This window comes from Thunnus maccoyii, chromosome 3 (assembly GCF_910596095.1).
Source record: "Thunnus maccoyii chromosome 3, fThuMac1.1, whole genome shotgun sequence".
Classification (NCBI taxonomy): Eukaryota; Metazoa; Chordata; class Actinopteri; order Scombriformes; family Scombridae; genus Thunnus; species Thunnus maccoyii.
The window spans coordinates 28,692,902-28,709,904 of NC_056535.1; the positions used below are offsets into that span (position 1 = coordinate 28,692,902).

Sequence of the window (17,003 nt, forward strand, 5' to 3'; positions counted from 1 at the left end):
CTGTCAAAATGAGTCAAATCAAGTAGATATCTTTCAACGTTACAGTCTTTTTAGTGCCAAAGTCCCTCTTTTTGTTACTATACTTCCACCGAAGTCTAAATGATTGACTAATCGATAAAATAATTGGCAGATTAATTGATAATGAAAATTATCTTTAACAGGCTTCAAAACTTTTTTATTCAACACTTTTTCATCTTAACTCTTGTTATTTTCTTTTATGTTGTATGTTTTTAACACTGTAGCACTTTGAGATTCACTGCAAATAAAGAGTGCAGTTTTGCATTATTAGTAGTAGTATTAGTTATAAAATGACATGTTAAATCTTGGCTGTGGAAGTATTGTTACTACTGTAGATAGCTAGTAAGCCAGTTGGCATTTTAGCAGAGTGTTGAATCCATTCGTCACACTTTTGCTCTTGTGTTTTTGGTTTTGGAGATGTGATGAAAAAATACACTATATTCCAAACTCTTTATATACAGAATATCTTTTTTACTGCAGCTCCATATACATCATGTCAACCACTTCGCCTTAAACAAATCCAATACTTGATGGTTGCAAAGCTACGACTGAACAATTGACGGGGCTTTAGCAAATGGTCAGTTAGCTAAACAAAACTGTTACCAAGTTTAAGCTGAACATTAACACAGACCACAACCATGCATCCGTAAAGTTTACCAGATAAAATTACAGGCAGTCAAATCATTATTATAGAACCACATATCTTTTTATGCATGCATTAAGAGAATTACTCAGAAACAAGGAATTCATAAATGTCACTCTATACATTGAGTTATTGGATACTCTGAATAGTGAAAACAATTCAATCACTGCTGAGTAAAAGTCATCAGTACAGCACTCTGGATTTTTTTTATTTGAGGTCACAGATGAAAACAAAGTATCTGTATTGAAAAAATTCCAACATGTATACAGACTCTACTACACATGGATGTTATTATACACTGTAAGCATGTTATAACTGCAGCCGAGAAAAGATCAAGGAACAACATGCACATTTCAGACATGCTGACAGCTGAATAAAGCTGCAAAAAAATCCATAATGATGATATACTGATATACTTAATATACTTAAGTATTTCCCACTATACTAAACTTTTATCTAAATAAAAAGATCTTAAAAGATTACTGTATATCATTCCCTCCTCTCATCTGCCTCATTCACACAACTGCATCAGTCTGCCAGCTGTGGCAGATGCAGCTTTAAAGCAGAACATTTTTATTCTATCATAAGTCTATCTTTAAACAATACTCACATGGCCATATAAAGTATAAAGAGTTGTTGGTGTCTGTAATCATTCCTCCTGTCCATACAGGCTTCCTTACACGAGTACACTGTAAGAAATGGAGGACAAAATCTACAGTTCTCGTTCTGTGTAAAAAGGACTGAAGATAATACAGATAATATGAGGCTTCAGCAGTCTGAGTTAAACCACACTTTGCTGCTGTGGTGTTCTACACCTCCACCTGGTATATTATTTTCTTGTATCTTTGTATGTTTTTGTTTATGTATTGTACAATGCAACAACATTTTTTTTGCATGTAAGCTCCAATATTCATCTTTTGTCTGTCAGTTGCATGGAATCAGTGATTATAAGTGTTTTTTTGAAGTTTTTTAGATAGCACAGCTCGAGTTCTCATGAGTTTAGATGACACAACGAAGCAACTCTGCATCCTAGAAATTATGTTTATATGCTACTAATTTGCTTTGAGGGATCATAATTCCTGCCTGGATTATGTTCAGGGGAAGTGGAAGTGCTAAAATACAGTACGTAGCCTACTGCGCACAAATTAAATGGGAGGTGGTCTGGATGGATGGTGGACAGACTGAGGTTCTCATTCAGAGTCCGACATGTTGTTAAGTTTAGACAACAGAAATGAAAGTGATGTTGCAGCTTGTAGTCTGGTAGTGTGATGACATAGTGCTAAAACAATGACTTCTGCATTTATTTTCAAACACAATGCATCAGTGTTTCTGTTGGCTCACGGTGTGAATTTGCAGTTGAATGAAGTGAGTTAGCTGGAGAAGACTGCTCTGAAATAGAAAACATGCTTGAATGAGAAGGTATATCTGCATTCTTGCAGACCTACGAGACACACCCACTTCACTACATGACACACACCCCCTCGACCCCTAACCCTAACCATCTCACTGTCCATGCCTAAACCTAACCAAGTGGGTGTGTCATGTAGTAAAGTGGGTGTATTGTGTAGACACTTCGAGTCCGCAGACAGACCTACTTGGCTTGAATTGCCTTTAATTGAACTGAATGAAAGATGGAGCAAATACAGGTGAGTAGAGCTGGGCGATATATCAATTTAATTCAAGCTATTCAAGTTTTAGTTTTGATACAATGTGTAAAATGTCTACATCATGAAAGTCAAATTATTACAAAATACATAAGAAGATCATTTTCAGTCAAAAAGGTCAACTCTATTGGGTCATGAAAGTCCCGTAAACTGTGACATGAATACTTACAGTGTATATGTGCACCTGCCACAGTTTACAGGACTGTCTTCACTCCAGGTGGCTAGTTGGCTCTGGCTACAGTGTAGTAAAGGTAACAATCCCATCGAGTAACAGACAGAAAGAAGACTCAAGACTTTTCTGTCAGTGTTTGTTGATGAGGCATCGTCTCTGGTTATAAGAGATAAAGCTGATTTGTGTACAGATTATACTTTGTTCAGTCTGGTACTGACATGTTAGCTGGTTAGCCCACACGATATCAGGGCAGAAGCATCTGGTACTGACAGGTCATGTGTAGCTGTGTGGGATAACTGGTAATTGCAAGTGGTGCAGGTCTTCTATTATTCTTGCTTGATTGTTTGGTCATGTGGGATTAAAACTGTGAATCGCCCCCAAGCTTGAAAACATTTTTATTTTTTGTTTTGTATATTATAGCCCTAGATGAAAGTGTAAAATGATCGTACATTAAGACAGAAAAACAGTTCCTACAGCTTCAGGCGTCTCAAATGCAAGAAACTTTCATATCTTCAACTTAAATTTGCTCTTAAACTCCTGAGACATTTGAACACGTCTGCAGCTGAATGTGTGTCTTGACACGAGATGAGTTTGTTGTTGTGATTTAGGTGTATTTTTGTTCAAACAATGGACACATTTAATCCTTTTTACATATGTGTAGCTTCATGTGTGCATCAGTGTGATGTTAGGGATCTCTGTCTGGCAGTTGAGTCAGGTACGGATTAAAGAAGTCTCTCAGGAGGCTCTGCAACCGGGCGGGCTGGGGGCTTCCAGCAGAAGGGACCAGCGCCGGATTGAGAACCAGGTTCAGGGCCTTTGTGGGGTTGAAAGCGGCAGAGCGAGTCTGGGCGGTGTGGAGACCCTCGATGGCGCTGGACAGCCAGATGAGTCTCTTGAGACTCTGGATGGTTCGGCCGCGGTCGTGCATCAGCTGGTGTTCAGTCACAGCTCGGCGACTGGAGGGAGACAGAGGTGAGAGAGAGAGAGAGGCCATCTGTTAGTCAGAACTGGTACATCCTCAGTACACGTCCTCACTGTTCAATCTATACTGGCGTGACCGATTTTAATAAAGATGTTTGGCAAAGGTTTTTTATTTTATCCAAATGCAGAGGCAGATTCAAAATGTATGTACAGTACAGGTGATCTACATGAACAGATGAACATTTGTGATGGTTGAACATGTGATTCCAAAAATATGGGTATTAATCTGCTGCTATAACAGCCTCCACTCTTCTGGTTTCAGGCTTTCCACCAGATTTTGGAACCTGGATGCAGGGACATGCTGCCGTTTATCCACAAGAGCGTTAATGAAGTCCAACACTGATGTTGGGTGATAAGGCCAGACTTGCGTTTGTGTTCCAGTCCATCATAAAGGAGTCGGAAGTTCTTCCTCATAAAACTGGGAAAACCCTTTCATATGAACCTGGCTTTGTGCACAAGGGCATTGTCATATTTAAAAACCTAAGTTACAAAGTGCTTCACACAGCAAATTAAAATCAACAAATTATAAAATCCAATGTAAAATCTAAAAAAACATTTAAAAATAACTCAAGTAAAGTCAGGATAGATTTTCCTATAACAGATTTAAGAGGAGATTTATAAGATGATACTGATTCAGTCAGTCTGATTTCTTCTGGCTGGTTTTTACAGAGCCTCTGGGTCCTGATTGAAAACACTCTGACCCCTCCAGTTTTAATTCTGGACTCTGAAACAAAGATCTCAGGCTACGTACAGGCTCGTATGTGGTCAGATATATTGCCAGGAGATGGGAACACGAAGAGCCTTAAAAAACATGACAATCTTTCCATGTTGAAACTGGAAAGCATCTTCCCCAAACCGTTGCCATGAAGTTGAAAGCACATTATTGTCTAAAATATGATTGTATACTGTAGCATGAAGATTGGAACTAAGCAACCGAAACCAAACCAGGAAAAACAGATAGTGATCACATAGTGTGTATCAGTAGGTAAAGAACACCTGCAGACACAAAATCAACCATCCCAAAGTGATATTTCATCATTTTCACATTTCACTTTCTGATTTTGTTTTGACGCTCAGTGGTGACTCACAAATCCTCGAATTTTCCTCCCAGCTCAACTGTGATAATCTGAACGCTTTAATAAAACACATTTTTTCAACCATTTTCACCATTACAGTAATTTTGCAGCACATGTAGCCACACTATGAACGGTAGTGTTATGGTTCTGCTTTGGAGCAGGAAATATATTTTTTGTGGACTTTTTGACATGTTTTGCTGTGAGATTCTGGGTCTCCAAATAAATTCACTGTAACCTTTCAGAGTACAGGTGACAAGAAATACTAGAAATTATCTTTTCAGTGGAGTATTCCTTCAAGCTACAGCAGATGCACATAAAACATTTCCCTACTGCTACATTTATTAAGTTACTACTCTTTTTTTCAATGCATGCAGGAACATCAAACCGCATTCTGATTCATAGCAATAAAAATAATTCCTTGCGCCTTGTAAATAAGTTGAAAACAGGAGGGGCGGTTGTCTCACCTCTCGTTCTGTTGACACTGGCCAGTTGTAAAGACAACAAGAAGCATGACAGCAAGCCACTGCACAGGCCTGTGGGACATCTGCATCTTCTGTGGCAAAACAGCAAGAAACACATCAAAACTCATCATGTAAAAGACAAAAAAAGTTATCTTGACCCATTAAAATGAAGAAATGCCAACTTGTAAGCTCTCATCACTGATTGCATATGTCTACTGGTGTTCAACCAGTTCAACTAAAGATTGAATTCCCTTGCTAGTATATTTTAATGACTTCTGAATAATTTCTGAAGAAGTGAAATCATCCATGAACTCTCAAGAAAAGAGTAAAGATTTGAGAAAAGTCAGGAAATAAATAAATATAAATGAGCAGGAGAAACAAGCTCATGTGACCTCTCAGATTTATCTTGCGACCCCTTCTGGGGGTCCCGACCACAAGTTGGAATTATAACAGTATGCAAAACATTAAATAAATACAAACTCCTATTTAAAGGCAATGTATACAGGCAATTTCAGACACTTTTCTTCCTTTTTACCTGCACAAAATCTCATTGTGGTCTTTTAGTAAATAAGGACGCTCATAATTTGACTATTTAGCATCTAAGGAAGCAGACTTGGAGAGTTGTATTGTAAGTGTTGTATATTTTGTGTTTGATCACTGACTATGACGTCAGCGGGATGTAATCAGCTTTGTGCCTATTTACAGTATCCATATAACGCTGCCTCTCACATCAATGAGGTTTTGGGAGCTTTAATCCAGTGTGCAGGTACTCTACACTTTTTCCATCATGAATGTATCCTGCACCTAAACATGCTGTACGATGGGTTGTGCATTGATATCAAGATCCCATCATTTTTTAACATAATAAATACCAAACTTGTGTTTTTCTTTTCAAAAATTTGCATCAGCCTGCTTTGCCTCCCTTACCTTGTAAAGCAATTTTCCAGCCTAACAGTGATGTACACAACTATAATACGAGACATGTCAGATGTTTACACCTCTCAGTGTTCTGTACTGGACTCTATCAATTCTCTATCCGATATCAGGAGGCTCAGCTATGAAACAGTTATATTTAAATTGCATTTCAGTCTACTTCTCTCAAGAATCTCAAATATAGGCTTCGGACCTATCTGATGAGCCAAACTTAACTGTCTGTACTGATCACATCTGACTATAATTGGACTTTCTCTCACTCTCTCTTTTGTAAAGAGTTGACTGAACACACTCACGTATACGCCAAAGCTCACAAACCCTCATTACATTTGCCTACTTTTCCTACTTTATGTTTGCTTTTTGATCCTATGGTTGCTTGTTTGCTTATTTTTGTGGATTACATGACTTTGGTATTTGCTTATAATGAATACTGAGGTGAGATTCCTTCTATAAGCCTCCAGAGGTTTTCTAAATCCAACCTGCACAATTTGCTTCTTGTTGTGTTTCTGCTATTTTGTTTTATCGTTTTTTTCCCCTCTGACCACAGCTGCTGTTTTCTGTGAAGAAGCAAACTACAAACTCTTTACAGCCTTCTTCTTTCAAGTGTTTGATACTGAAAAGATTTTGTATGAAAAACTACTTAAAAGTGAGTCAAAATTAAAATTTCAGTCTCTTGTTTTCAGTATTCTACCTTTGAAGTGTTGCTGAAAAATGGAAAAACTGATGTTAAAGGCTCCGCTTCATGAAAGTAGGCATGACGACAGGTAAGACACTCAACTTCCTCTTATCTCAAGCTGAATTTATGATTCTCCAAAGCTACATATAACTGTCACAGAAAGGTGTTACTGTAGGTCACATAAGAGTCAACAAGCACAACTCCCAAATCTCAGCAATGAATCACGCAGACATGAGCGTCAAGCAAACTGATCAATAAATCTAACTTCTAAAGTAGTAGACATTGAAACCGCCACGTGAACGACCCCACATGTGTGTCCATCTTTCAGTCAACCTGCTGCATGGATAAAAATGGAAACTACTATTTTCTATTCTATTTCTTAATTTTTCTTTGTTAAAATTTTCATGTTAATTTCACAAATAAAAATGCAATTTTATTTTTTTTAAAAATGATTGAATGAGAGTTTTTAACACGTTAGTAATTTTAAAAATTGAAAATACATCACACAGACCTATGATGCCACACTTTTTAAAAACTTTAACAGGAAAATTTGACTGTTTTGTTGCCTGAAAGAGTCACAAAGCTGTTTAAACAATTTAACATAAATCATCAAAGTTATAGTTTATTCACATTTTTGCAGAAATAACTCAACAGAGAGATGAATAATGACTCAGGTTACAGAAGTGTAACTTAAAAAATGAAGCTAAAAATATCTTGAAATTGAAACAAAATCTGACTTTTTGTATTAAAGTGATGATACTTAAAGGTACTTACATTGTCCCTGTTGGTGACAGCAGCTCCTCTGATGATCAGACACTAAACTGACTTCAGGTTCGACCTCCAGACCTTTTATAAAGCTCCCTGACACACACACACACACACACACACACAAACGTACACACAGACGCACACAGTTTGTTCAGAACCTCACACAACAGATTCATAGTGGGGCGTTTGATTTGCTAATGACACAAACGTCATCACCATCACCTCTCTGACATGTGATTTTGTGTCTGAAGAGGGAAAATATCAAACATTTTCCAGGTTTTTTTGTGTTAATACAATCCCAAATAGCCTCCCGCACCCCATTGTGACAGTTGGAGGAGGTTTACACACTGGCAGATACTCTTTACATAATCAGGTGTTTTGAAAAGGAGGATGAAATTCAATCGAGGGATTATCATTTTTCTATTTTCTGGTCTAATCCTCCCCATTCCTCTCGGAGAGATTCAGAAGTCTGACAAAGAGGAATTCAGAGAAGTGGAGGTGAATGGTTTTATTGATGTTGACAGTGCAGACACACAGGAATGAGTCAGCGTGGATGAAGTGGATGTCAGCAAACTGTCTGTCAGTTCAGGTCGAAACTTTTCTTAACACACTCCTGTCTGTAGTTAAGATGCTTGTCGCCTGGAGCTCTTCTCCAGCTCCTTGACATTACAACCACCTCCACCCCCCCCCCCCCCAACTCTAATGAACCCGACTAAACTGGAGTCTCTGGTTGCCGCGGTGCTGCCACAGTCACTGTTAGAAACGCAGTCGTCTTGACAACACCTTCCAGGACGAGTTTCCCTCAGTGAGAAATGTAGGCCGCCGTCAGAGGCTCGTGGGCGGAGGGATGTAGAGAAGAGAAGTGACTTAGTCCATTAGGGAGTAAATGAAGGTGGTGTGAAGAAATTCAGAGAAAGACAGAAGTGATGAAACTGAAAAGAAAAGGAAAAAAAGAGAAGAAACTAATCAGCAGATGAAGGTGAACGTTTTCTCACAGCAGGAAGCACAGGAGCCAATCAGAGTTGTGGTTTGGTTCAGTAACCATTCAGTAATCAAGTTGTGTTTTACAGTTAATTAATCAAACCTCTAAAAGTGAGATTTGGAATGAAAGATAAAAGAAATGACTTTTTCACTTTGACTCTTTCTCACAAACTTAAGAATAAAAACTATTTATCAAATTTCTTATGATTTAAACCACCACAGAGGTGAAAACACCAACTTTGTTCTGAGTGATTGTTTAAGAATATCATTTGTCATGTGAAGCAATATGTAATATAATATAATATATAATATAATACACATAAAAGGTTTACTATTTGAATTTCATTTGAATGTTTGAGTTTGATGTTGCACCACTTCTTTGCGTTTATCACAAATAAAGCTAATGTGATGGTATTATTTATTATTACTGTGACGCTGTTGGCTACAATAATCGTATCATGAAAACTGGATAGAGTTGGAATGAGTCGGGACACAAGTCTTACAACCTTTCAGACCACAGATTAAGGTTAAATGACATTTAATTGTCTGTATCACTGAATTAATTTCCAGTTTGCCAAAGCCTGATAGCGTCTGACCTGTGTCAAACCCTGATGGAGATGAGGGTCATGATAGAGGGTCAGCTGACGCTCATGTGAGTCACTGAACTGGGTATTAGGCCACGGTACTCTGTTGGCAAACGGTGGAACTGCTCTCCCTTTGGGTTGGAAAGAATTCAAGTGATCTCAGATCAGAAGGTGGACCGGTGCGGCGCTATACTGGACTGCCTGAGCCTGAAGCTCCTGATTTGTAAAAGTCATCTATATTTATTTTAACAGTCACAGACACAGAAGTAGTGAAGAGCAGTAGTGAAGGTAACGGAAGGAGCTGGGATGTCCTGATCCGGGGGGCGAATGAGATAAAATTGTTGCTTTTCTGACGTATATCAACAGACGTTTTTCATGGGAGTCATTTTGATATGTTGAAGTAGGAGAAGCACAGGTGTAAACAATAAAATGAACAATGTCTGACTTCCATTTAGCTGGTTTTGTGCATGCTGGCTCGCACTAACACACTGTTACAGTTTAATGGGGCACTTTAATAGAACAGAGCCATCGTTAATGGTATTAATAACACCCGTGCTCTCCTGACTATGACAAGTCAAAATGTGAAATGTGGAAAAGGCTGACGCTGGGAAACATGACAGGACATCTCGAGGCGTTGACATGTGTCGACATGTGCGGGTGTGTGTGTGTGTGTGTGTGGACTTGAATAGAAAACGATGGGTGTTGGTATTTTGATGTGCATCATACAGTGTTCTGCCAGTGTGTGTTGACCTTTAGCCCTCAGTGTCTTGTTTGATGCAGATGTATGAAACAGCAGAGAGCATGAGTCAGCGGTTTGCAGCAGAGACTGATAGAGGAAACAACTGAGAGTCAGGTGCAAATATGACAGCGACGAAGATTCACGTCATACTAGACTGTCCTGGATTATCAAACACAAGTCTAAAGTCGATGAATTGTAGAGGAATAACAGGATTATATTTTACCAAATGGTGGCAATTAGCAGAAAATGTATCAGTAGTGTGAAATCTGTGAGATCATTTCTGATTCACAGATCACAAGCATCCAAGTGATTTTTAATTTTAATTTTATATTTCCTGCACAGACTCAATTTTGGGTGATCAAAAATCCATGTATCAATATGTATCAAAGTCAATATTTATTGTTAAGGTGACATCGATTTGTTAATAATCAGGTCCCCAAATGAACACTGATTGATCTTTTTCTTGCCATAATTATTCCTCCTGTTCACATTAGAAGATTCCTTCATAATACATTTATAATGTAAGTGATGGGGGACAAAATCCACAGTCCTCCTTCTGTGCAAAAATGTATTCAGAAGTTTATGTGAAGCTAATATGAAACTTCAATCATACAAATGAGTCAAATCAAGTTGATATCTTTCAACATTACAGTCTTTTTACTGCCGAAGTTCCTCTTTTTGTTACTATACTTCCACTGCAGCTCAACAGGGAAACACAAAGAGGGAATTTGATGCTAAAAAGACTGTAAATGTGGCAGATATCCACTTGATATGACAGACTGTTAAAAGACTGCTGAAGCTTCATATAAGCTTCAGATAAACTATTAACTATAAACTAAGTTGTTGTTTTTTTCCATCACTTGTATTGTAAATGCATTTGGAGATCTTCTAATGGTCAGTATGAACGGGAGGAATGATTACAGCAAGAAAAACCTCTTTCAGTGTTCATTTGGGCTCCTGACTGTTGTTTTAAGACAGACTTGAAAAATTGTGAACCCATCCTTTAATTTACAGAATAAAATGTTAATACTGCACCACATTGTCCATACACGACTATGATTTGTGAATCTGGTGTAAAGCAGCCTGTGTCCACACAGTGGCAGTGTTGCACTAAGCAGCTAAGTGCTGCTGAAGAAGAGGAAGTCTTGTTTGATCACAGCTGGAGCTGCAGATTTAAAGGGCGTCCGATGTTTAACATACAATAGGACCAGGACTGTTGGGTGTCAGTGGGCAGATCCACCAAACTGTCAGATGCACTTTCCTGCTGAATCCAATGTTGTTGCTGGTTCTGATTATAGTGTTGTAAAATAATAAGCTCCCAATGACATTTATTTACAATGAATATCAAGTATGATTAGTGCGATCTTTCCCCCGTTGAGCTTTAGCAGTAGTGGAGCTAAAGTGTCGAGTTTGTCCTGAAGATGGTGCTGAAAGAAAAATTTTAGCATCATTTAAATCTAAAGGATTCATCCTCTGAGGAGCAAGAACATCAATTATTATAACTTAATGTAATGTCAATCTGGCCATTATTTTAAACATGCTCATCAACTTACCTGCAATATAGTGACACAGTGAGGATAGCACCAAATAAAGCTGCTCAAAGTAAATAAAATCAGACAAGCTGTTCTAGAGCAACATTATCATTCATTTGGTGTTTCTGTCCACCTGGTGAATGTGAGTCCAATATTCTCTCTCTTTTAGCTGTTTTTGCTCTCTACAAACTCCTGAGGGAAATATCTGGCTCTTTAGCTGCTAAATGCTCCACTATGTTCACCAGCTAGTCTACAGCTAACTGTGTTTGTTTGCTGTTTGGTGCTGAGCAGGTAGTGCACAGTTGGTTTTTAGAGCTTTTTTTCTGAAAACAGCTGCCAGCTGCAGCCGAAAACAACGCTATGAGAGCGCCGATAGTGAACCAAAACAATAAAGTTGCAGTTGGACAGATAAACAATGAGCTGAAACGCACTATAAAGCTCCATAAAAATATCTCTCTCATATTGTACATTGGCATTTGATACATTATTATAAAAAAATATTAATTTTAGATGCTTTAAGTATAATTCTGGTGTTATTCAATTCTTTTTTCTATCATCAACAAATCCCATGAAAAGACCAAAACCAACAATGTGTTAGTCCATCTCTTGATACTTTCTGACTCCCATACCCCGCCTGTGGCTCTTAGTCCCAAGCAAATTAGTTCCTTCTGAAGATGTAAATCTTTAAAAATTGATCACAAATATAAAGTTGTGTTTTTAAAAAAGTCTCAGTGATTTCCTAAAACAGCTGGTTACTGTAGTTTTTTTAGCAAATGTTACTGGAACAGGAGGAAATAGTGTATTTGTTTGGGACTATTTTCAGTGGCGGATTAATACACAATTGGTGCTCTAGTGAGCATTTCCACTAACAGGACGGTGTGTGTGGGACTGAGTCAAAATAAACTACAGTGTGTGTGTGTGTTCATGGTGATGAAGGAACATGTCAAAGTGTAACAGTGTGGCTCATTTAAGTGTTTTTAATAGTTTTTGGGCAACAATGGAGCTCTACAGCACAGAGGAATAAGATATATCAGGCTTTCGATGTACTGACAATATCTATTAGTAAGATTCATAATTAGTTTGGGTCTTTGTTTGGGATTTGTTGACAATAAGGAAAATATAGAATATCAACATCATTTAATGTCCAGTCCTTCATCATAATGTCGTAGAGCTGAGGTTGTTCTCTTTATAGATGAATAGATTCTTGGTTAAAGCATCCAGGTTTCTGTGATTTTCAGTACAATGTTAAATTTCATTAAACATTTTGGATCCCACTTCAAAACCCAGAAGAAAAAAAGTCTTAAGAATACATTAAAATTATAAATAAATAAAAAAGAACTCTGTATGATAATAATCTTTTTTAAAAAAATCACAAATTGACACTGATTTATTTCAAATTCCAATGGCTTTATTTTATGTATATAGATTTGTATATATTTATATATATTTATATATTATATATATATACTTATGTAACAACTTTTACTCAGTTGCTTGATTATCATCTTTTGTTCAGCTTAAGTTCAAACGACATGACACTAAGACCAAGGCATTCCACATGATCATATCTTACAAAAGAGTAAAGAAAACAACATGTGTGCGTGCACCTGTCGTACACACACGTACATACATCAATGTACAGGTATCGTGGTTCTGTTTGTAGAAAGTAACGGGGGGGAGGGGGGAAATAAAAAGCGGTAAAAGACGGGAGACGAGCAGACAGAGTGAGAGTGCGAGGGAGAGAGAGTGAGGAACCAAAGGAACCACCGGAGCCGAACTGGAGGATTCTGTTGCATAGATTGAAGCAAACAGGAGGAGGATGTTTGATAGGAACAGACAGGATGAGAGTGAATGAGGGAGAAGGTGAAACACACACTGAGGAAAACACAAGCCAACAGCCCACCTGACACCAACACACACACACACACACTCACACACACACATATATATATATATATATCTACGGAAGCACAGGAAGTTTTAGTTTGGTTGCCACACAAATCACTGCTGAGGCTCAGAATCCGCAAACAGGGCCGAAGATTATGACTGAAGACACTGAGGTCACGACCTCTGTATGTTAGCAACCTGAGGGCAGTTACACTTCAACAAGACTGACAGCCATGCTAACACCAACATGCTCACAATGACACACCTTACATGCAGATGTTTAGCAGGTATAATGTTCACCATTTCAGTTTAGCCTATTAGCATGCTAACACTTGCTAATTAGCACTAAAAAACAAAGTACAGTACAGCTGAGGCTGATGGGAATGACATTAGTTTTGTAGTATTGGACAAATCAATATTTTAACCAGATGATGGTGCTAAATGGTTCACCAGAGCTATTAAAATTAATCCCTAATGAATGTTTGTAGCAAATTTAATGATAATCTAATAGTTGTTGAGACCACACTAGAGGAAAAGAGATATTTAGTGTGTTTACAAGCACATTTGTATCCTGGTTTTGATCTTACTCAGGTTACGATGTTTTACATCATTCGTATTCCTGTATACATGATTCTAACAGTATCAAGGTTTCTGATCATCTGTGTCCACTTGTAGAATCTCATTTCTCCACCAACAGAGATTTTTCAGAAACCTGAATCAGGTGTTTACATGCCACAGTGTCCTGGTTTCTATTCTAGGTAGCATATCCAAGGTTCTGTGACCAGAATATGATGATTACAAGAGCAAAACATAACTGGTTGCTCCAAAAACCTGATCATAACCAGCATACTGGTGCAAATGTAAACGCACTCAATGAGATATTACAGCCTGGATCAAATTAGTGAACTAACTGACTGACTGACTGACTGACTGACTGACTGACGCCGCCTTCACGTCACGTGGGACGGATGGTAGAGAAGGAAATTGTTTCCCATGTTTATGGCTTGTTGTGCAAATTTAGGTTTTTTAACTATCTCGAACAAAAGTGTTTGGCTAACGTGAGGCGTCCACATGTGTTTGGTTTTTCTGCCACAATTTAGCGCCAAGTTGGATACATCGAAGTTTGGATGTTCACATGAATGCTTTTTACAAGTCCGAAATGGTAATTATGGTCATTCCAGCACTTTTAGACTCAACAGACTATATAAATGTGTCTACTTTTGGGCCAAATCTAAATAAATAAAGGGTTTTCTCATGTCCTCACTAGAACTGTATTCTGGCAACGTGGAGACGGCTTTGAAATAGCATTTAGACCTTCATGTTGGGGAATAAAATATATATATATATATACTGTTTAGTTGACTGAATAATTAAAATGGGATGAATCCAAATAATTAAAGAGTGATTAGGAGCATTTAGGATTCATGACCTCAGTGTTTCTTGAATCCTGCTGCCTGGTTTGCTTAACTACCGTCTCAACATGCTGTGTGTACTTTAACGTGACCACAAAGCTCAACATTGATACAAAACATGAACTCAGATGCCACCAGTCATTTCTTTAGCTGACAACAACCGAATATTCTCAAGAACGTCAACTAAAAGTCAAAGAGGAAGAGAAATGTTCAGTTGTGTTGTGATGATGTTGGAGTCAGCCTACATAGGTGTATGAAACATATAATCTGGTAGATTATCACTCATTCTTCTTTCAGCCCAGTTGTTTGCTAATACAGGTTTAAAGGAACAGTTCAACATTTTATGAAATCCAGAGTCAGATAAGAAGACAGACATCAGTTTCATCTGTTCGTCCAGTACAGAGACGTATTTAGCCTAGCTTAGCACGAAGACTGGAAGCAGAAGGAAACTGCCTATGACATCATGGTCTTCTTTATGGCAGTGAACGGTCAAGGTTTAAACGCCAATCCAAGTAACTATCAAAGCTTTAACAGTTTTTCTTGAATTACAAATCCCGTCATTACATCACAACACAACAACAACACTGTTCTCAACCGTCAGACTGACAGTGATATGACTTAGAGCCTGACTGATGCTGATAACGGTCAATGTTGGTTTATAAAACATATTAAAAAAAAACATTTTTGATAAAGTTCCCTTCAATTTGAAAGAATTGTGACCAATACATGGAAAGAGCAGGAACTTTTTACTTGAGCAGAAACAATTAGTTGTACAATTGATCAACAGAAAAATAATTGGCAAGAATTTTAATGATTAATTATGATGATGAATGATTAATTAGTCATTTTTTAAGTAAAAATGTCAAATATTCTCTGTATTCAGCTTCTTAAAATGTGAGGATTTTATGTTTTTCTGTCATATATGATGGTAAACCTCACGCTATAAGAAATTATAAAGGACATTTCCACTATTTTCTGACATTTTAGAGACAAAATGATAAATAATTTAATCAAAAAATAATCTTCAGATTAATAAAAACTAAAATAATAATCCTTACTTGCAGTCCTACATTTTCCAGTTGTAAAATAAACTCTGGTGGACAAATAAAATTTCTAAATTACAATTTCTGTTCTGACGTTGTGACCATCTAGTAACTCATCAGCTGACATACACGCCGATATCAGTTGAGTCGGGCTCTGACATGAGACACAGACAACTTACAAACTTACAAACTCTCATTATCCTCATTTTTCTCCCCCACCTGGTCTGCAGAGAGAAGCAGGAGGATAATGGATGATGGAGATCAATGGATGTGATTGTTGAGATGACGACACCCGCGGAGCAGAAGCCTACCTGAAGCACATGCTGAATGTTTCAGGCCTGTTATACTGGTTAACTGTCATCGTCTCCCTCCTCCTCTCACTGCACAGGTGAGTGGGATGATGAGTTCAGGAGAATCTGTAAATCTGAGCGTTTGTGTGTGTGTGTGTGTGTGTGTGTGTGTGTGTGGGTGAATGTGATGGGAGGATGGGACAGTGGAGACGTGGATGAGCAGACAGATCTTTTAGTGATTTTGTTTCTGGATAAATGAGATGATGGAAACAAAAGAAGAATCTTCATCTTTCATCAATCCATCCATCAGAAGTCACACAGTTTTTAATTTCCTCAGTGTGTTTCACCTCACAGTGCAAATACAGGTGTGTTTGTGTGTGTGTGTGTATGTGTGTCGGGGGCGTGTATTTGAGATTAATTTTGGAAAACAAGCCAACATTTGGGATGTTTCATTCCATACTAAAACATGCAGAACACAGAACATTGAACACATATACTGAACAGTTAGTTTTATCCAAATGCAGTTTCTCTTTTTTTTTTTTCTCTTTTCGTACAGAGTGGCTTTAGGCTACACAGAACACGACAGAACCAATCGCACCAGGTTGGACATATTGCTTTAAACCACCAAAGTTTGTATATATGTCATGCATGCCACATAGATGATATTATGTTTATACAAAAATAACACCAACGCCTATTACTGTGTATCATAGTAATTACAGAAAACAAATCTTTTTCAGTCTTTTTTGCAATGAAGTTCAACTGAGAAACCATATATATACCTATATATTTATATCTAACATATATATACATACACACACATATTAGATATAAATATATAGATACAATATATAAATATATAGATATATATGTTAAGTGGTTATGACTTTTCCAACTGTGATATTCCAGTTCATTTGAACCTTTTTTTTTTTTATTTGTGAATTTTGAAGTGGATGTGAAGGCTCTCCAAAGAACTCCTTAATATCCGACGCTGTTCTGAGAGAGGCATTGCTCTGAGGAGGAAGCAACGCAGTCAAAATGCAACTATGACTGGATAAGAAGCGAGTTCCTTCTCCATACAGAAGTCCTAATGGGAAAACTGTGGAAAACTGAGAACTTCTGAATTCCAAAAAACCTTCAGAG

At 37.7% G+C, this 17,003-nt stretch overlaps 1 protein-coding gene across 1 annotated transcript; it reads right to left on the reverse strand.

Moving 5' to 3' along the window:
• Window positions 1–2,657: 2,657 nt before the first annotated feature.
• Window positions 2,658–11,281, reverse strand: pth4 (parathyroid hormone 4). Its single transcript, XM_042407213.1, has 4 exons — window positions 11,250–11,281; window positions 7,399–7,485; window positions 5,019–5,107; window positions 2,658–3,453 (listed from the first exon to the last, which is right to left on the reverse strand). The coding sequence occupies exons 3-4, from the start codon at window positions 5,102–5,104 to the stop codon at window positions 3,183–3,185; spliced, it is 357 nt and encodes a 118-aa protein (XP_042263147.1). The 5' UTR covers window positions 5,105–5,107; window positions 7,399–7,485; window positions 11,250–11,281; the 3' UTR covers window positions 2,658–3,182.
• Between the last annotated feature and the right edge of the window lie 5,722 nt (window positions 11,282–17,003).